Raw genomic sequence first — 23,015 nt, forward strand, 5'->3', positions numbered from 1 at the left:
ACTGCAGTCCTCAACACTGCCAGAAAGCCACACATTTTATGAGAAACAGACCGCAAATATGATGCTGGATCAACAACAGCCTCTGGAAAGATGGTATTGCGTTTTCCCTTAAGATCTTTTCTTTTCAGCTAGGAATCCCCCAGCATTGTGATTACAGTCAAATGATACATACACACACAAATCTATAGAAGCTCTGTGCTCAGACATTACTAAAATTACAGAAGTGAAAGGAAAATATCTGCTTTTATTTGGGACTTGTACCCAAGACCTTCAGCATACTGCACTGGCATCTCTACCAATGGATCAACAACAGTCTCTGGCAAGATGATATTGAGGTAGAAAACCCTCAACATGGTCCAAGAGTCTTCTTGAGTGCTTTTTTTGTATTGCTTATCAGGTCCTCCAGCCAGTATCAGGCCCTAGGCAGCTGCCTATGTCATCTGGTGCTGGTTCCAGCCATGATTGCTGCAGCTGTGGGGAATGAGTGGGAAGTGGTGGGAGTATAGGTTTGTGTGCTAGGCTGTGATAGGGAGGGGGAATTTAGGTTTAGGGAGTGGAAGGAGTTTTTTTATGGAATGCAAGGGGTGTTTAGGGTTAGGGTACAATTGGGTACTTTAAAACTAGGGAGCAGAAGGTGAGTTACAGGTTTAAGGAGTACCAGGAGATATTTTTGGTTAGGGAGTGAAAAGGTAGTGCTACAGTTAGGGTTAGTGTCCAGGTGGGATTTTTCGGATTAAAGTTAGGGATCTGGTAGGACTATGCAGTTTAGTCAGGTTGGATGTTAGGAGGGATACATAATTAAGTAGAATCAGGTTAATGGGAGCTAGTGCACTTGCTATTTAGGACAAGTGACAATAAGCACGTCTGTCAGAAGCTACTAGCATGCGGGCACTTGTAGTAGACCCATTTCATAGTTATTATTCTTCAGAAAATGCATACTGATGGAAAACATGTTGAACCTGTTGTTCTATTAACTTTTTCAGTTAAACTGGAGTAATATTTAAAAATTATCCCTAATTTTGGGCCTTTGTTCCCCCCTCATTATGTTTGGCGTTGTCCAAAATTCTTGAGGAAAGAAGTTGAGACTCTATGTAGAGGGGCACAAGAAGTGTCTGATGGTAGAGTCACTTACTAACAGGGTTTCGTGGCATAATCCACAGATCAACAAAGTGTACTTTGTTACATGACTTTTCCTCATGGAGCAGACGTCCCCATTAAGACCACTGTTATATATCTCCATTTAATAGATGGTGTGACACAGGTAATAAACTGCATGTCACAAAGCGTGGCAGCCTAGAGGTGATGTTGCTCTTGCTGATTTCACTAATTTCACTTCATACGTACTCACTAATGTCTTCACTTTTAGGTCCTTTAAGTTGCTTCTAATGTTTCTGTATCTCACGTCTGATGAATGTAACACATTATGTATTGCAGTTTTATGATATTGGCTTGTAGTGGAAACAGAGTGCTTCTTAAAAGCAGTAAGAAATATTCTTTTAGAATGCTTTGTTTCCCACTTTAAATAAACAGTTGTCCAAAATGTATGAAACATTTAATATTTTAATAGAAGTTGTAAATTGTTTAGTCAGCAAGATTTTTGAATTTCTGGAAATTTTTCTGGCTCAGTGGTTAGTGTTTCTATTCTGCTTTTTTACAAGAAGTAGTCAAAAATATTCACATACTGGGCTGCCTATTTCAGACGGCATGCCAGCTTTATTTTCTTGTATTTTCTGAATTATTTCATCTTCAGTCTTGCCATTTAGCAAGTCAGCACCACTGTCACATTGGGTATGATGTCCTGGGATCAGAAGAAGGTCTTGTGGATCAGACAGGTAGGTGTGGAAGATGACTAAATGACCATCCTAAAGATAGATTATTGCCTTATGAGGAAGAAGAAAGGTGGCCATAATTTCACAGATTTGGTGAAGAAGCTCAATGCCTATTGGTTAATAAGAAGCCTGATACGCCAGATCCCATACATACATGCATACATACAAACAAATATTTCAAGCATGGGCATTAATGCCCTTCTAGCTTGTCAATATACCAAATCAATTGTTCCCATAATAAGTGTCCAGGCTGTTCTTAAAATATCTAAACTAGTAATTGCTTTAATGTAATTTGGTAGTCTGTTCCATGCATCAGCTACTCTGTCAGAGAACCAATTCTCATTCCTACAGAATCTTCTAGATAGGTTGTCTGATGATTCTCTAGTACTTTCTGATAACCCCAAACATTCCCAGAGGTAGTTGTCCCTAAATGTCATATATACCTGAATAAGATCTCAACTTAGATATCTGTGAGACACTGTACAAGTTCAGATGTTTTAGTCTTTCATAATAAGTTAAATTTCCAAATCCATGGATGCCCTTGGTATATTTCCACTGTACTCTTTCCAGTTTGCTCAAGCTTGTTTTCTTATAGGGTTTCCATATTGTTATTTCATACTCAACTTTGACTCTAATGTAACTAACAAACAGTGATGCCATCATTTTTGATTGCCCAGACTTTATAAATCTTTTTATACAACTTATAGTTCTATAACTATCATTAACCAACTGCTTGATATGATTAGAAAAATTCATAGCTGGATCTACACATATACCCAGGTCCTTAAATGAGTCTACAGTTTCAATCACTGTGTGCTGTATTAAATATTCACCTTTCAATTTATGTCTCCCAAATCTCATATGCTTCATCTTTGATGTATTTATCTGTATACAGGTGACCATGTGGTCATCAAGTCCTTTGCTGATGGTATGGATTGGGAGGGTGAGTTTAATTTAAATTGGGAACTTGCTTAAAAGGTGTGGCAGTCTTTGAGGTATGAGGTATATAAGGTATTGTTAAGTAATTCAATGAAACCTAGTAGTGACTGATGCATACTTTGTCAGGACCATAGCTGAAGCAACACAGACCCAGCAGACATCTGGAGGACATATGCAGAAATTCACAAACACACACAAGCACACACACACACACACACACACACACACACACACATGCGCGCATACACGCACACACATACACACACACACACACACATGCACACACGCACGCATGCACATGCATGCACGCGTGCGCGCACACACACACACACACACACAAAAAACTACAGACACACATTCCTGCAGTGTTATGACTACATGATAATTTCAGAGGGAAGGTTTACACAAGGGAAAACACTGACAGTGTGGTAACCCACCTTACTTGCTACAAAATAATGTCAAAAAGTGCAGATCCTACATCAATGGTTCTCACTCAAAGAACATACAATAGAATGCAATTAAAAAGGTTTCCATTTAAGGAATTCTGCTGATGTCCAGGTAGGATGGATTTTTAACTACAGAGAAATTCAGAGGTTATGTTAATTGGAATATATATTCCCAACACAAGGTAACCGAGCTGAACCCTCCACTACATCAGTGCTGTTGCAACTTCTGCAGAAAATAAATCTGAAAAAGAAACTGTTTTGATTTGTAACATTGACATATGTCTTATTCCAGTTCCTTTAACCTTCAAGCACTCCAGTTCAATGCCACCTGCCAGTGTTACTCAAGGCTACTTGTTACTGTCCAGGCAATCTATTCTGGGGCCTCCACTTAGTGCTGGGCAGATATCATACTATTAGTAATGAGAGAAAGCAAGAATGAACATCAATGGATGTTTTTACAAGTTAAAGTATTTCTCTGTACTGCTTTTGAAATGAAATTTTAAATCAAGGAATTAGTGATAATTTTTGAACCTCTGAACTTAAATCAGGAACTTCTGTCATAAAATGTAGTTTGGATTTATGCTGTTTTTAAATAAATATTTCAGTTATATAACAAACATGCATATCTTCATTCAGTTAATCTTCAGAGTTTTTTTTTTCTTTGTGGAGTTTGCATCTCAGTTAATGTCAGATTTCTTGTATTTCTTTTCCACACCATTTCTAACACTGCTTGTTACCAATAAATAGACATCTAGACATCTATGGAAAGGCAAACTGACTACAAACCTGCATCTGTCCAGTGTGACGACAGTATAGAATTCTTAAATAAACTAACCAACTTCTTCAGCAGGTTCGATTCAGACAACAAAACTGTGGCAAATAAACTATGCGTCAGTCAGGATAAGGAAGTGCTATGCCTCAGCACAGTTGATGTCTGAAAACTTTGAGATGAGTTAACGCAAAGAAAGCAGCTGGTCCAGATAACTGTGTGGGCAGGGGTCTCAGGGCCTGTGCTGCACAGTTGGCATCGGTACTCAAAAACATTTTCAATACATCACTGTGATTAGCCATCATACTTGAGATCCTTTAAGAACATGACTATCATTCTCTTACCCAGGAAACCACAACCAGCAGGTCTTAATGATTATCACTACAGTTACTCTTACACTGACAGTAATGAAGTGCTTTGAGCAGCTGATTAAGGACCACATCTCAGCAAGCAAACCTGCAATACTAGATACATTGCAGTTTGCCTGCAGGTCAAACCACTGCACAGCAGATGTCATCTCTTTAGCACTTCATGAAACCTTGACTCACTTGGAAAATAAGGACTGTTATGTCAGAATGTTATTCATCAACTTCAGTTCCACCTTTAATATTGTTATCCCCCAGAACCTAGTGAGGAAACTAATCCAGCTGGGCATCAACACCCCTTTGTGCAACTGGATACTAGACTTTCTCAAAGACAAACTCCAAAAGATATGTTTGGGAAACAATAGCTCTAAAACCATAACTCTAAACACGAGTGTACCACAAGGCTGTGTCCTGATTCCTCTCCTATTCACCTTGCTTACACACAACTGTGTAGCCAGATATGAATCCTACAGAATTATCAAGTTTGCAGATGACACCACAGTCATAGGTCTCGTCAGGAACGGCATGGAAACAGCATATAGAAGTGAAGTGGAACATCTGCTAGGCTGGTGTGACAGCAACATTCTGTCATTGAACAACAAGACTTTAGGAGGTCTCAGGGAGTACACCAACCTCTGGAAATCAAGATAGTAGCAGTAGAAAGAGTCAAAAGCACTAAGTTCCTGGGTATATCCATATCAGAGGACTTGTCTTGGTCAGTGCACACCAACCACACTGTCAAAAAAGTGCAGCAACGTTTGCACTTCCTACAGAAACTGAGGATAGCAAACCTGTCACAGTCTGTCCTCCAAGGCTTCTACAGGGGAACTATCAACTATTGTACTAACAAACAACATCATTGTATAGTGCGGGGACTGTAATGCCTCAGATTGCAAGGCTCTCCGGAGAGTACAAACAGCAGAGGAAAGAATCATTGGCTCTCTACTAGCATTCTTGGATGGCTTACATGAATCTCAATGTATTGGAAGAACTAGAAAGATAATAAATGACCATACTCACCCTGCTTGTAGTATGTTCTCCCACCTTTCCTCGGGTAGATGTAACCACAGCATGTACTGTAACACTTCCAGGCTCAATAGAAGTTTTTCCCATTATCTACCAGCTTGCTGAACTCTAACAGGCATGTCAGAAGCCATTCTGCTCTTTTAACCAATTAACTGACTATTCTCTTGACTAATGCAGTAAATGACATGCTCTCATATCCATTTATTCTAAGATCACTACTACTAGTAGCATACTTTAGTGCAATATCCACATTTTCATCTGTCCTGAAACTTAAATGTGCAATACTCTACACAATATTTTTGATTCACAGGTACCTGTTAATGTGAAAATTCAAGTTTGTGCAATATCGACTTGTGCAATACCTTAAATGGCACATTATTATACATGTAATGACTGTAAGTGTATGTTCTAGCATGATAAATAGTAACTGTATGTATGTGTGTTTCTTGCACTGGGAAAAAAGCAACATAATTTAATTTAGCTGCACTATGTGCAGATCTAAATGACAATAAAGTTTACTTTGATTTTGACTTTGACTTTGAAATAAATAAATGAATAAATAAATAAGTAACAGCTCCATCAGCTCTTAATAAATTCAACAAAATTTAAAAGATCCAGGGTTTAGTACTTTGGGGGGATGGATAAGGCAAATATACCTTACTTACAGCATAAATATGTACTAAATACCTGTTCCTAGCTTATCACAAAGTGGGTCCATTACAGCTGAACTTGAAGTCATGGCTGACAAAGGTAGAGATGAACATAATCTTTATGTACTCTGTGAACATGAAATGTATACAATAATAGGGTGGCATTCATGCAGGAGTTGCACAATGAACAGACAAAATAGTGTGGGTGGTGGCCAAGCACAGGCTGTAATTTATCCAGACACGTGCAAAAATGTAATAAGTTAAATTGTACAATACACAGTGCATAGATTTTCAGGCTAAGAGATTGAAAAGTCATCCCCAGTGAAACTGTTAGTCTTCAGTATAAACCACTGGTGGCGACAATCCACTGCAAGCAGTGCTCAGAGAAGGCTCTAAGGCTGAAAAGCTGGAATTTGACTGGAACAAAAGCACAGAAGTTCAGAGCTCCAGCACCTTAGGAAGAAGAGGAAATCAGTGGATTTGAAGAAGAATAGCAGTGTCTCAAAACTGCATGTTTGAAGACTATAGAATAAATATGCAGTTGGCTCAGGCATGAAAATAAGGTACACCATGAAAACTGGTGGTGGAATGCAGAAGTGCAGGAAATTATCAAAAGGAAGAAGGTTTATAGGAAGAAGTGGGAGACAGAAAAGATGGACCAAGCCAAGAAAGTATAGTGGATGGCTAACAAAGAAGCTAAGACTGCCTTTGCAATGGTAAAGAAGAATGCATTGGAGAAACTCCACCAGCTTCTGGAAAGTGGCTCGGTAGATGGCACAAAGAAACTATATCAGGTTGTAAAGTAAAGACAAAAAAGGTAAAGATGATAGTCATCAGACACTATTTATAAGGGATGCCACCAACAATCTACTCACCTGTCCACAGGACATCAAAGGCAGATGGAAGTACTTCCAGCAGTTACTGAATGAAGAAAGCCCCGCAGAAGCTGTACTGCCCAGACACAGCCTATGATGAAAGAGGAAGACAAGCCCACCGTAGAGGATGCAAGAAGAACACTAATGAAAATTAAGTCAGGGAAAGTGGCAGGCTCACATGAGGTCACAGCAGATATGATCAAGATGTTGGGTGAGTTGGGGTGAAATTGCTCCTAAGGCTACTCATAGTAGTGTGATGAGAAAGGCATATCCCAGATGACTGGAAAATAAGCATTCTAGTGCCAGTGTACAAGATCAAAGGGGACATTCACAACTTTGTGCAGTACTGAGGTATCAGTCGCCTGTCAAACCACATTAAAGTGCCAGTGGCCAATAAATGAATAAACAGAGAATTAGAAAGTAATATAGCAGATAAGCAGTTTGGATTCAGATTATGATGCAGCACAACTGACCCAATATTTACAGTGAGACAGAGAAGAAGAAGAAGCTGAACATGAGAAGACAATCCAGCCGGGCATTTCTAGACGTAGAGAAAGCATATGACAAGTTCTCAAGAAAGTTGATTTGGGAAGTCCTGCAGTAGTTCAACATTCTGAAATTTTGGTAGAATTAATGCAGGCTGTGTACAAGGACCCAGTGACACAAGTGCAAACAGTGTTTGAATTCACAGAGGGATTCATAGTGGGAGTCAGTGTGCATCAGGGTTCATCTCAAGCCCACTGCTGTTCACTGTTCATACCTGTGATGGACTAATGGATCAGAGGGGACAGATCAGCAAAGCTGCTGTATGCAGACAATGTGGCACTACAATCAGACTATGAACAGGAACTTCAGTAACTAATTGGGAATTGGAATGCAAACCTAAAGCCACATGGAATGAAACTGAGTGAAAACAAAAGAGTTGTCAGGGCTGCAAATGGGAGAAATTGGAAGAAGATGAAAACTGAGATTGTGGGAAAATATTGGAAAAGATTAAAGGCTTCAAGTAGCTGGGTTGAGGAGAAGAGAAGTCTAAATGAGGGGTCACAGCTACAATCAGAGGTACTGCAGCCAAATGACACAGAGCGTCAGGGGTCCCGTGTGACAGAAGCATGCCAAAGAAGCTGAAAGTGTACAAAACAGTGATACAGCCAGTACTACTGTGTGGTACAGAAATCCGGGCAGTGAAGGCAAAGTAGCTGAGGAAGACCAGGGTGATGGAGATGAAGTGCATGTGATGGCTGGTAGGATGCACACCTTTGGATACACAAAGAAATGAGGGCATCAGAGCAGAAGCAAGGTCATCACATTTGCAAAGAAAGTCAAGCAGAACATATTATGGTAGTTTGGTCACAGGAATTTTTCCTCAACTATTGTACCCTTTTGCTGCTGTGGTTCTAAAAGCCAGTGTGTCTGGCTTTTGCCCCTTATGGTAATCTGACTACCAAAGCCCCCCCCCCCCCCTTGATTGTCACTGTCAGTTGTGTAAGTTGATTAAGTACTTTTCCCACCCATTGTTTGACAACTCTTGAGCTGTCCTCCATTACTACAAATCATCATTTTCAAAGAGCTCCCATCTGCTTAGCATTCTTGCCACACTCTCAGAGAGTCCTGAATAAACCCTGTGCCGTCTTTGGCAGATAAAGGATTTATTTTACTGCATTGCACTTCATTTAACTGCTTTATCTGCATGTTTTTGCAATTTAAATCATTTTCAACTACACTAATATTGTACAGTTTGCTGATTGCTGAGAACTGCACTTGTGAGAAGCTTTACTGGCAGTGTTACTGTGTAATTTGCTACATTGTATTTTTGTTGGTACTTAATTTGTTGTATTCCTGCAATTTTGGGACTGCTAAAGGGATTCTACACAGTTTTATGAGTTTTGTGACCCAGTCATACTTACACCAGCTGTTGCCTGTTATCAGAGATACAGTCATTGGCCTAAGTCAAAGGTGGGGATGGGAAGTCTGAAGAAGATAAAGTGTTGAATTGTAGTGGATATTTTTTATATTTATTTAGCAGTTAAGTGAATTCAACTACTTGGGCCACATTTCATTCATGACCCAGTTATAAAAGTTGAAAAAAAAAATGAATAACCTCCAATATAATGCAGTATGTATATATATATATATATATATATATATATATATATATATATATATATATATATATATATATATATATATATGGGTCTCTTGTTTGTCGAAAACACAGCTTATCAAGAAACAGAAGGTCAAACCCATTTAAATGATAGTGCACTACATCGGAAGTGAACTTTCACGAAAGACGATTTGCCGAAGCATGTTACAGTGGGGATAAGGAAATATATCCTTTTCCCCAATGTAGTGCGATCTCAGAGTTAGTATATTTAAGTAGGGGGGATGTGGGGGGTGCAGGGGGGCTTGCCCCCCTGCAAAACAGTGTTTAAAGTAGTTTTCTATTTTTTTTCTGATTCGGTGAATCGGCTTTCGCAAAAGTGCACTTTCGATGTATTGCACTTTCGCGGAAGTGGGGTTTTACTTTTCTTTTTCGAGATTATGTAATTTCAATAAAGAAAAGTAGACCCATATAAATATATATATATATATATGTATATATATATATGTATATATATATATATATATATATATATATATATATATATATATATACACACATACACACACACACACACACACACACACACTAATATTAATCAGAGACAAACATAACAGAAACATATAGAAAAGAATACTTAATTCAATTCCTATATTGCACTTAATGTGTTTACCAAGAATCAGTGTAAATCATGGCAAAGATAAAAGGTGCCAAGAGTCTTATTCTCACCAATTTCCCCAAAGGCCAGGCTGACAGATACACTCTCCACTGATATGATGACAGTTTCCACGGCAGCACTCTGAACAGCTATGCTGGCAACCAGATCCAAATGTTCCAGGAGAACAATGAGAGTCACATCTGAGAAACAAAAACAAAGTTTAAAAAGTACTTTACTCAGAATCTGATCAGTACAGCTATTAAAGAAGTTGATCTGATACATGTACTTACAGTAATGCAGACATATGCTTTCAGGAATGTGCTCCCATGTCTGTTGTAAAGCTAATACCTCAAAATATTCATGTTTCCGGAATATTACCATACTTTTTCTTGAATCTTCACTGGGTGTTTGTTCAGTCATGTATTAGCTACACATCTGTGATCCTGACATATTTACTCAAGCACTGAAAGAGGTGATTGGTCCATATTATCCTGTTTGCACACTGCACTCCACTTTTCAGGCCACAGACCTGTGGAACATTCTACTTCAGTGACTGTGTGGCATACATAGTACCTTTAAGAAAGCCTTCAAGCATCTTAGTCTGCTTTTTCAATAGCCTTCAGATTCCATTTACAAATTTATTTTATTATCCTATAATTTATCAGTTTTATTACTAGTAATGTTATGATTAATGTTATAATGTCTTTTAGAATAAACAGTATTACGTTCTTGTTTTATACTATTTTTGTACAAGCAGCTTAATGAATACCACAAAAATTGATAAACAACTCAGGCTTCAGTAATACTTGGCCATCCATGTGGTATATCATCTTTTACTGGCCTGACAGTCTGTATATATCTAGAAAAAGAACAAGTATCCTAAGTGAAAAGTTATTTCTTTACCTGGAAAGCCTTTAAATTGGTTTATGGCATTACACAGAACAGGAAATTCCTAGCCTTTGTTCAGAAAGTCAAATGACTGCTTTGTAGTGTCTAACAAGCTGAGGCAGGAAGTAGTGAACAGAACATAAGGTCAGAGAAGCAGAGATGAGATTAGTGAAGCCATCAAAAACTGGGTGATGGTAGTGTTTGTGTGCATGTATCAGTGAATGCAGTTAGGTGACTGGTACCCTCACTTAGTAGCTTTAATGAAAATGGGGTGCATTGAGACTGGTAGTTGCATAAAGATGCATGTAAAGAATCATGACTGAATGAAATGGATGCTGTTTTACTAGAAAATCAAAGCATTTTTCTTTTATCCGGGATGTGGCATCCCCAGAGTTTAGTTATCATGGTGGCTCAGTTACAAACTGTACTGCATAGTTCCAGAGTACTGAGTTTGCTCCTGATCTCCAGAGAATTTTGTATAGCATCTGTATATTCTCCTAGTGTCTGAGTGCCTTTTTTTTCTGAAAACACAGTTTCCTCCCAAAAACATGCTTGTTGACAGGCTACTCTAAACAATATTTATATATTGCAGTTAGCTTTTCTCTTGTGGTATGGGGAGTGGCTGAAAAGGACAGAGGCATAGCTAGAGTGAGAGGAAAGAGGCAGCTGCCCCTGATGCAAAGTGTTATGGGGTTTGATTGGCAGATGCTGATTTGGAGTTAATGCAGTACTAGCATCTGTGGTCAGGGCTGAAGCATCTCAGCACTGCATGTCTGGTAGAGGCATTAACAACACTAGAAATTAATCCCAATACTGAATTTGTGGTCAGGGCTGAAGTGCTTCAGTGTTCCATATGTGGCATTCAAGCCAATTGTTAGATTAACAGCTACATTCTACAAAGACAAATCTATTTCTCCCTCAACTTTCTCGGGTTTTTTTTTTTTTTTTGGTTGCAACTTTCTCAAATGCCCTAAGTGGGACAGTCTTAATATAAATATGAGAGTTTTCAGAAAAAAACCTTACTGGCAACATACCAAATGTACTGGACTTCACTTTTTGTCAGAATAAAGGTTCATTTTTCTAGAATGTGAGCTATTCAGGCTGTATTGTATATTATGTATGTGTTTCATATACAAAATAATTGTTTTTGCAGTCAGGGCTGAAAATTCTTTTGTCCAAAAATCATAGGGTATTTGCCATTTTTCATGTTTTTTTCACAATAAATAGCAGTTCAAATCAGGATTGTCCTGCATAAAGAAAGATAGGTTGTAATATTAAATGGGATTGTTCTGCATTAGGAAGAATATATTACAGATTTTACTTGAGAGATATACTGACTTTACTGAATTGTGCACGTCCTGTGTTTTGTTGGCTTGTGTTCATCAATGCATAGTTGAAAGAAACATATTTCCTTAAGTTGTCCTTAGCTTGTTGTTATTGGAGTTTTGTATGGAATGTTGGGGCCAGAATGTAAAATGCTCCCAAAGGCCCAAGGCTCCATTTACAAAGCTGAATGTAAATATAAATGTATGTCCTTTCTTTGAAGGATTTTAGTATTTTTGGCACAGATTTTCAACATACTTTTTCTGACCCTATAATATAAAGAAAACTAATAAAAGATGTTCAGCTAGCATGAAAAGTAAACTATGAAATTTGTGTTTGGTATGTAAAAAATATATAAACTACTTCTTGCTGAAAATAATTATATAGTGAAGTTTCAGGCCTAAGAAGGAAAAGTAAAAAATGCTGCAAAGCTATGCTAACCATGGTAAGTTCAGACACATCACTATGACGGCTTTCAATATTTTAGGCCTATAGCAACAGCATAGTGTTTTTTATACTCCTGTGTCATTGTTTGTATGACTTCTTTATAACCCAGGATGATAAGCAAACATAATGAGAAACTGTCTGGGAAGATGATTTTACACAGGAAATGCATAATTTCCTTTCAGGACTGAAGAAAAAAATCTTAAAGTGACACCCACCCTATTGGATGAAATGGTTGCACCATGAATTTCAGACTGGCTGCCTACGCAGGGCTTGAGACAGGAGTACTAACACTGGAAGACTTAACTGTCAGTAATGGTGAGGAAGACAACAATGAATGTTCTTATCCTTTCTTTAGGAACAATTCAAGTACAGTATGACAGAAGGATGCCATACTGATGAGTGCTACTAGTCTCCTCAAGAAATGTGAATGTTGGTAGTGGGGTGACATGGCTAATGGAAACAAAAAAATGGCAAGCAAACCATACAATCAATTAAACACTGAAGATGCGTTGACTTTATTTCAGGAATTAAGCACTGCTGGATTACATACCTGCCTGTCTTAAACCAGGATAGTGAACAATGAGACATTATTTATTGCCAGTGGCCTTGATTAATATATGACAGTGTTAGCTGAAACTATGACATCACCCCCTGCCCCAATCAAAAAAAGTTCTTACTGAGTACCATAGTTTCAGTGGGGCACAAAACCTAAGACAACATGGAGTCAGAGTATGAAGACCATATCAGAGTGCACTAATATTTTTCAGAGTAGGTCAAAGTAGACTACAAGTGAGGGCTTTCTACACGACCTAAACAACATTAATTACATGTTTGATACAGCACTACACAACAGCTGAGCAAGTTAGACAGCTATTGAACAAGTCCAGGAGTGATGGCTTGTGTTAAAATAAAAAAAAACACATTCTGATAGTCCAGGAATGATGGCTTGTGTTAAAAAAGCACATTCTGATAGTCCAGGAGTGATGGTTTGTATTAAAATAAAAAAGCACATTCTGATAGTCCAGGAGTGATGGCTTGTGTTAAAATAAAAAAAAACACATTCTGATAGTCCAGGAGTGATGGCTTGTGTTAAAATAAAAAAAAAAAACATTCTGATAGTCCAGGAGTGATGGCTTGTATTAAAAAAGCACATTCTGATAGAGAAGGAGTGATGGCTTGTGTTAAAATATAAAAGCACATTCTGATAGTCCAGGAGTGATGGCTTGTGTTAAAATAAAAAAGCACATTCTGATAGTCCAGGAGTGATGGCTTGTGTTAAAATAAAAAAATCACATTCTGATAGTCCAGGAGTGATGGCTTGTATTAAAAAAGCACATTCTGATAGTCCAGGAGTGATGGCTTGTGTTAAAATAAAAAAGCACATTCTGATAGAGAATGAGTGATGGCTTGTGTTAAAATATAAAAGCATATTCTGATAGTCCAGGAGTGATGGCTTGTGTTAAAATAAAAAAGCACATTCTGATAGTCCAGGAGTGATGGGTTGTGTTAAAATAAAAAAGCCATTCTGATATAGCAGGTAGATGAAGTCTATTCCTACTTTCATATTTTTACACATTAAACTTCAAATAATTAGCATGCAGCTGCCATCAGTCAAGCAAACCATGAATTAATTTTTAAATAATAGATTTAGACACCAGATTGTAGCAAATCAAAGCACACACAAATGTCCACTGTAAAGATTTGGGAGTTGCTTGTGGGGTACTTTACAGTCCAGTATCAGTACTGGTAATATCAATATCTTTAGACATTATGTAGCATAGAAAACAGAACAAATATGTACTATTCTTTACAGATGACACAAAGACGGGCATAAATGTTGAGACAAAGGAAGAGGACAAATGACCTAGCAAGTTTGCAAGAACGAACAGAAGCACAGAATCTTCACTGCATATAAATAAAACATAATTTACCCAGCATAGAAAAACATTTTGGGCAATCAGTTAAATGGCAGATGATGTATTAATAACTGCAAAAATAGTATGGCAACTCTGAGTGGTCATATTAGGTTAACTAACTATGGTCAAGAGTAAGGAAACTACAGAATCAGTACATACACTGATAGTATGATTATAGACTGTGTACTGATAATATTGTTATAGACTGTTAATGAAATATTTTTGGTTTAACCACTTGATTAATTATCTGTTCCCATCTCAGTTGGGCTGCTCTTTATTTGCTGAACACCACTGTCACCTATTGATTCTGACTCCTGCTGTACTGGGAGATTGCTCTACACTATTATACCATGTACAAATACAAGTTACTAAGACTGATAACGTTATAATGGTTATTACTGATTCTGTAGCACGTTTCTGTTGTATTGATTTGCTGACAGAACCTTGTTGTGGTTTTGTGACTTAGTTTCTCTTACATTGTGTTATGATCTGTTTCTAACCTGCTCCTAACAGCGTGCTGTGGAGGTTAAACTTAGCTTTCCCTATACTTTCAAATACTCTCATACTATAGCAAGTATAACTGTCTTATTAAAAAGGTAAATTTGATCCTTTCTCTTTAACACCAGCACTTATAAACATTGGATTTTGAATTAGAATTAACTTCACTTCCCATTATTTGGTAGAGACTTAACTTGGACATTATTTTGAGTCCTAGAATTTATTATTCTTCAATTTTCGTTATTCAGCCCAGTAATACCTCTCACATTATTATCGAATCTGCCTTGTGGAATTTTAATCCAGTTGCCTGGTTGTTTGTTATAATCGTATTTCTCTTATACAGGAATCCATCCATGCCATTCCCAGTAACTACTTTGTTATTTCATCCTCACTACTCAGCATGAGGGACCAAAGTCTGGTCTTACTCCACCTGTGGCCAGCCTGCTTGTATTTGGTACTTTGAAGCAGTAGACAAAAAATGCCAGCACCAATTGCAGTAAAAAGCACCAAGTAAAACTAATAAATTAAATACATAAGTATTTTATTAAAAAAATAATATACATCCCAAACCGGTTTCAGCCAACAGGCTTTCCTCAGTGGGAATGAAGGTAATTACAAATGTGAAGTGACACACATGTATATATAATATGAACCATCCAATAGGATTCTTCCCAAAGTGTTCTTCCCAGCATTCAAATTGTTTCCTGTGTGGAAAATAAAAAGAAAATGAAAAATTATACAATAAAACCACATTATTATTACATATAATATAACAAATAAAAAATAAATCAAAATAAAACACATAATACTAGTAATGGTCATTCAAACCGGGTGAAAACAAGGCACCCAGTTTGATGAGCCAATACTCTTTTTTAGGAAGGATTGAATGCCATCCTTGTTTATTGGATCTATCACCAAGAATCCTGTCAATAATAGTGAACTGGAATCTGGCTGAGTTGTGATGTAGGCAATGTCTATAAAGAGCACTGGTCTCTCTCTTGGTTCATATGCCACTACGATGCTCAGACATACGCAAATGAAGTGGTCGTGATGTTTGTCCACCATAAAATGAGCCACATGTACATGTTGCAAGGTACACCACCCAATCACTGTTATAGTTGCCAAAAAAATTTATGTCATATATCCTGTCAGTGTTTTTGCTGGTGAACTGTTTGGTTGTAAAAATAAATGGACATGATGAGCAATGACCACAGTTGTAAGTGCCCCATAATTTGTCACCTGTCATGGTTAATTGATGGTGTATAGCTCCAGCCAAGCTTACCCTTTTGAAATGTGAGAAAAATGACCCGAGTGTCCTGCCTCTTCTATATCCATACATCACCAATCAGAGGTGTGAGTTCATCATTGGCAGTAAGAATGTTTCAATGTTTAGACGTAACATTCCTGATTAAGTTGATATTGCGTCCAAAAGTTGTGTTGAACCGAATGGATTCATCCTGATCAGTATGAGTTTTATCACGATATGTGAGAAGTGAGGTTCTAGATGAGTTGGAGGCAACTTGCCGAGCACCCTGGATGTCCGGCTCATTGTAACCCCTAGCTCTAAACCTATTGACCAGATCCTGTTGGGATTTTTCATAATCATTTTCTGAGGAACAAATTCTACGAATCCTGAGGAATTGAGATTTGGGTACGTTTCGGATAATGTGGTTGGGGTGCATACTGGTTGCATGTAATAAGTTGTTATACTGGGGATATTTGCGAAATGTTTTGCTTTGTAAAGTGTCATCTGGTTTCCGAGTTATGATAACGTCCAAAAAATTAATCTCAGACCTGTTGCAAGTTAAGATGAATTCTATGCCCCATTTGTTCTGATTGAGATACAATACGAATTCTTCCAGATATTCCTTATCAGAACGCCAAACCAACCAACAATCATCCAAATACCTACGCCAAATGTCAAGTTCCTCAAGATATAGATTGTGTGTGGAATCATAAATTAGATGTTCCTCAATGTATCCCATAAACAGGTCTGCATATATAGGAGCGAAGGATGCTCCCATAGCAGTATCTTTAAGCTGCCATTAACATTCCCCCTGAAAATGGAATACATTTTTGTTAAGAACATGCTCATCCATACAGACCAAAAGTGTATTGAAGCCTGTCGGTTATAATTGGGCTTTGTCCAGCCAAAAATTAAGGGCTTCCAATCCAGCCCAATGTGGTATATTGGTGTATAAGGCCTTGACATCCAGGGTGCAGAGTAGCCAGTCAGGTTCCAGTTGGCTGTCAGAAATTATTTGTAAAAATTGTGTGGTATCCTGTATCGTGGTATGAATGAAACCAAGCAGTGGTTTGAGATATAGTGTAAGGAACTCAGATAGTGGTTCAGTCAGAGAACCCATGCCTGATACGATCGGTCTTCCAGGAGGTTTATTAAGGCATTTGTGTATCTTTGGCAAAAGATATAATATTTGTTTCTGTGGATCTTGGACCGTAAGATGTGAATTCACCGTATCAGATATGATACTCTCAGAAACAGCCAGATCCAAGAAATCATCAATTTCCCGCTTGAAATTCGGGATGGGGTCAATAGGCATCTTCATATAATGGGAAGGGTTGGACAGTTGTCCATTTCCCTCCCCCAGATAATAATCCATGCCCATGATGACTATAGCCCCCACCCTTGTCAGCCTGGGTTATGACGATATTTTTATTGTCCCTAAGTTGTTGCAATACCTGTTGTTCATTGGTAGATAGATTGTGTTTCAAGGGGACAAATTGATCTAACTTAAAATGTATATCACTCAGTACTGCTTGTTGAAAGACAGCTACATTGCAGTTCATACGTGGTACAAAGTTGAATTTGTGAAATTTGAACTCATTAGATCTTTGAGAGTTTGTTCTAGATCCAAAGAAAACTTTGAGGTTAATCCTGCGACAAAAGTCATTAATATCATTAACTACGTCCGATTCATCAACAAAAAACCCAGGAACAAAGTTCAAACCTTTATTCAAAAGTTTCTTTTGGTCATCCGTTAAAACAGTTTTAGAAATGTTCAAAATATTACAATCTATTGTCTCATAAATGTTTGTAGAAGACCCTCAATTGTATCTATCTTTGTATCTTCTATGTTTTCTCCCACCCTCCTCCTAATTCATTTAAAGGATGGGTCTGATTTTTAGATTTCTTAGAAACAGGGGATTCCACAGTGTTAGTCCCTTCAGTGTCTGTAGTGGAGGAATCCTCCGCTGATGTACTGCTGTATGTATGAGACCCCTTCAATATTGATCTGAGTCTTTTTTTTTGTTCCTACCAGGATTCTGTCTGGTATCCATAAATCTGATATTTTTGGTAGTGTCAAAAGGTCATCCCCTCTGGTAATCAGTTAGATCCCTATTAAAATTTTTGATTTTTTTGTCTTTGATTTGTTTTTCAAACACCAGCAGTTCTTTAGACAGCTTATTGAGGCATATGGAAAATTGTGAATGTCCCTCATAAATTTCGACTTCCCCACACAGGTCACCAACCTCTTTGATGTTCAATGGTTCGTTCATAATAAGAACTTAAAATTCGAACAAAGTTCATAGATGCCTGTTGTTGGGCTTGATACCATTCATTGGTCAAGCTTTCATCAATCTTACTTACTAAAGGTTGGATCTTAATTCTCAGACCCCTGGGGGTTATTTCCTTATCCAAGTAGGCTTTAAAAAGCCTCAAATTCCATATATTTGTTCTCAGACTTTTCATGCTTTTACTAAGTTTGTGAAAAGCAATGTTGTAGCCATCAACTGGATCTGTTTGTTGTGGAATACCATTCTGGGTTGATATACCAAAAACACCAATGTCATTTTTGTCGGTACAAAGCCCCTGAAGTATTGTTTCCAGATCCATGACAATAAGCTGTTGATAATGTGGATCTATTCAGATTCCAAGTATGTATATTGCTATATATAGGAGAAGTCAAAATAAGTGATTGGGTGGTGTACCTTGCAACATGTACATGTGGCTCATTTTATGTTGGACAAACATGACAACCACTTTGTTTGCATATGTCTGAGCATCGTAGTGACATACAAACCAAGAGAGAGACCAATGCTCTTTACAGACATTGCCTACATCACAACTCAGCCAGATTCCAGTTCACTGTTATTGACTGGAATCTTGGTGATAGATCCAATAAACAAGGATGATATTCAATACTTACTAAAAAAAGAGAAGTATTGGATCATCAAACTGGGTGCCTTGTTTTCACCTGGTTTGAATGACCATTTATAATGTTATGTGTTTTACTTTGATTTATTTTTTTATTTTATTTGTTATATTATATGTAATAATAATAATGTGGTTTTATTGTATAATTTTTCGTTCTCTTTTTATTTTCCACACAGGAAACAATTTGAATGTTGGGAAGAACACTTTGGGACGAATCCTATTGGATGGTTCATGTTATATATACATGTGTGTCACTTCACATTTGTAACTACTTTCATTCCCACTGAAGAAAGCCTGTTGGCTGAAACCGGTCTGGGATGTATATTATTTTTCAATAAAATACTTATGTATTTAATTTATTAGTTTTACTTGGTGCTTTTTACTGCAATTGGTGCTGGCATTTTTTGTCTACTTGTATCAGTTCCTGCCTTGCACCTGGTCCTACTTGCAGAGGGTTTTTTTCTAACTTTGACTTCCTGTGCTCTACTGTGGATTTTTCAGTGTTAGCACAATCGGTGCCTGTAGCGGAGTTATTCTCTGCTACTCAGGATTTTCCCAGGTTTCCCACAGATAAATTTCTACTTATAGTGAGCTTTTGATAATTTTGAATCTATTCACCACATCATCCTACAATCTGGTTGAACTAGGCTACCTTTGGCATAGACAACAACAAATCTCTTCGTTTTATATTGGGAAGTAGAAGCCATGTTGTTTTTTAATAAGATACTGTTTCAATAATTGTTTGGGCTGAAATAGTTTTTTTTGTGCTTTCCTGGACAGTCTATTTGTGTGACTTCTTCTTTCGGCTTTTCCTGGTTAGGGGTCACCACAGCAGATCACCTGTCCGCTCGTGATTGGCAGTGGAGTTTTGCAGTGTCGAGTTGCCAGCCCGGTGCCCTACCTTCCACAGAAGGCACACACATGCACACACTCACACCTAGGGCCAATTTAGAGTGTCCAATCCACCTACAGCATGTCTTTGGGATGTGGGAGGAAAGTGGAGCACCCGGAGGAAACCCATGTGACCACAGGGAGGACGTGCAGACTCTGCACAGAAGGCACCCCAGCCGAGGATCGAACCGGAGAACCTCTTGCTGTGAGGCGAGTCTATTTGTGTGACTAATTTTGGGTTTTAGGACTCGCCTAAGCTTACACTAAAATAAGCCCAATATTGTTTTTTTACGGCTTCTATTTTTTCTCATGCTGAGGGCATAACTTCATGGCGCAAACACCTATATGAGATTAGCTATGTGAGTGAGGGGGTCTTTTCGTGGATGCGTAGTCGTTTTTGCAACAATCATTATTTGGTGGATGGATGGTGAATAACATGGAACTGATTTTGGCTTTAACATACTTTTGGGAGATTTTCTTTTCTTTTCTTTTATGCTTCACTAAGACGTACTCAAATGCCAGAAATACGTTGACCTGGATGTATTCACTGGAGAATTTAACTAACTATAGACATTGCAACTACAAATTACATGGCTTTAACAAACCAGGTATATAAATTGGGATTAACGCTGGTTTCCAGATACTGATTATATGACTTTGGGGCTATATATATATATGGAACTGGGCGCAAAAACATTGTGTCTGTAACAAACTTGGCTACTGAAGAGATAAAACCTTGTTGTTTACTAGTGGGACTACTATTGGACTCTATACATATGTTGGATGTTAAAATGCATTCATAATAGCTTTCATGGTGATTTAAAATTTAGGAGTTATAGTTTCATGTATTATAACTGGTTGCATTTTTATGCTGTCATAAGTGGATTTTCATATACTCGCTGCAACTGTATGTAAAGCCATTTTTCTGATAATTTAAATACAACCAAGATACTGTTTTGACAGTTTGATACCAATCAAGTTAGACTGAGTTATATTAAGTCAAATTCGCCACACTATTTCATAGGGTTGGATAACATTTTGGTTTACTTATTTTACTTTTATATATCACGAATGAATGTTCATACTTTTGATCACTCCATGAGCAATACTTATTACTTTCAATATGGATGTTGGTGGTTATGGCCATAGTCAGGTACTAATTTAGCTGGATTCAGCTCTTACAGGCCGATTTGACCACATTATCAACAGGGTTGAGCAATATCGGCATATTGCTGACTACATTTATACCGACTATAATATCTTATTCTTTAATGAGTGATACATAACCACGAAGAATATTCTTTTGTCTTGATGGGGCATTATACCCAACATTCTAAATAAGAGAACAACAAAGTAGTTCTTTTTTCAGTATGGAGTGTCACAAGGCACAAGACCTTCAGTGAGTAAGGAAATGGTGTGTGTTTGAGTCTATAATATATCACCCAACTGCCCTGACAGTAACAGACTATTTTTGAGGGTTGCTGTACTATGAATATTATCATTGGGGCTATACTCCAATATAATACATCTTTATATAAACATTCTCATTGCATGATGTCTATTTACTAGTACTTTTTAAGGGACATTCTGAGTATTTATGCCTGTATATACTTTACAATTTCTTCAGGGTTCTGTCTGGGATGGATATTTGAAGGGGGTTTTACTTTTTCCTTTCGTGCCAGTTTGTGGCTAACGTTCAATGATCACTATATATTTATATTCATCTTTATTGGTATGCTTTTTGGTAAGTGCCTGGATTGCCTCTCTGATATGACGGTTTATCTCTATTAGACTGGAAACATATTAACCTTAGGGGGTTATCAGGATAGTTCTCTTGACAGCCTGTAGCATATACCCTCTATATAATATTTTGACTTCTCCTATATATAGCAATATACATGCTTGGGATCTGAATAGATCCACATTATCAACAGCTTATTGTCATGGATCTGGAAACAATACTTCAGGGGCTTTGTGCCGACAAAAATGACATTGGTGTTTTTGGTATATCAACCCAGAATGGTATTCCACAACAAACAGATCCAGTTAAAGGCTGCAACATTGCTTTTCACAAACTTAGTAAAAGCATGAAAAGTTTGAGAACAAATATATGGCATTTGAGGCTTTTTAAGGTCTACTTCAATAAGGAAATAACCCCCAGGGGTCTGAGAATTAAGATCCAACCTTTAGTACGTAAGATTGATGAAACCTTGACCAATGAATGGTATCAAGCCCAACAACAGGCATCTATGAACTTTGTTTGAATTTTAAGTTCTTATTATGAATGAACCATTGAAACTAACATCAAAGAGGTTGATAACCTGTGTGGGGAAGTCAAAATTTATGAGGGACCTTCACAATTTTCCATATGCCTCAATAAGCTGTCTAAAGAACTGCTGGTGTTTGAAAAACAAATCAAGGACAAAAAAAATCTTTTTATTTTCCACACAGGAAACAATTTGAATGCTGGGAAGAACACTTTGGGAAGAATCCTATTGGATGGCTCATGTTATATATACATGTGTGTCACTTCACATTTGTAACTACTTTCATTCCCACTGAGGAAAGCCTGTTGGCTGAAACTGGTCTGGGATGTATATTATTTTTTAATAAAATACTTATGTATTTAATTTATTAGTTTTACTTGGTGCTTTTTACTGCAATTGGTGCTGGCGTTTTTTGTCTACTTGTATCATTTCCTGCCTTGCACCTGGTCCTACTTGCTGAGGATTTTTTTCTTACTTTGAAACAGTGTAACAACATTCTTAGGCTTACTGATGACTCATTCTTTAAAACAGTGTAACAACATTCTCGGGTTTACGATGACTCATTCTTTGAAACAGTGTAACAACATTCTCAGATTTACTGATGACTCATTCTATTAATCCATGAAAGTCAGTCTGAGAGAGATGCAGGAATTTATTCAAACTGGTGGCTAAACTTTCACCACAGTCCTTAGTCAATAAGCAGCACACATATACTGCACAGCATACCACTAGCCCAACTTATGCTGAGGTGGTTAAGTTATCGCTATCCAAACCTTTGAGGCAACACCCTAAGAAAACTCAGCCTCTAGATTGTACTATAGTACCTGCACCCACATCACCTACCCCCTGCAAATAGTTCACATGCCCCCTCCAGGAATCACCAGGATTGTGAACTTAAAGATTGCATGCACCCACGGTAATGTTTTGATTATGGATGACTCCATAGTTAG

At 37.6% G+C, this 23,015-nt stretch overlaps 1 protein-coding gene across 1 annotated transcript in view; it reads right to left on the reverse strand.

Annotated features, from left to right (window-relative positions):
• The window catches only part of SCARF1 (scavenger receptor class F member 1), a 509,524-nt gene that overhangs the window by 197,592 nt on the left and 288,917 nt on the right, over window positions 1-23,015 (reverse strand). The window contains exon 6 of the mRNA XM_044054355.1: window positions 9,730-9,858. Within this exon, the coding sequence (XP_043910290.1) occupies window positions 9,730-9,858 (129 nt within the window). The remainder of the gene's footprint in view (window positions 1-9,729; window positions 9,859-23,015) is intronic.

The sequence above is a fragment of the Protopterus annectens genome, chromosome 13.part0 (genome assembly GCF_019279795.1).
Source record: "Protopterus annectens isolate FY-2018-M chromosome 13.part0, PAN1.0, whole genome shotgun sequence".
Taxonomy (NCBI): domain Eukaryota; kingdom Metazoa; phylum Chordata; order Ceratodontiformes; family Protopteridae; genus Protopterus; species Protopterus annectens.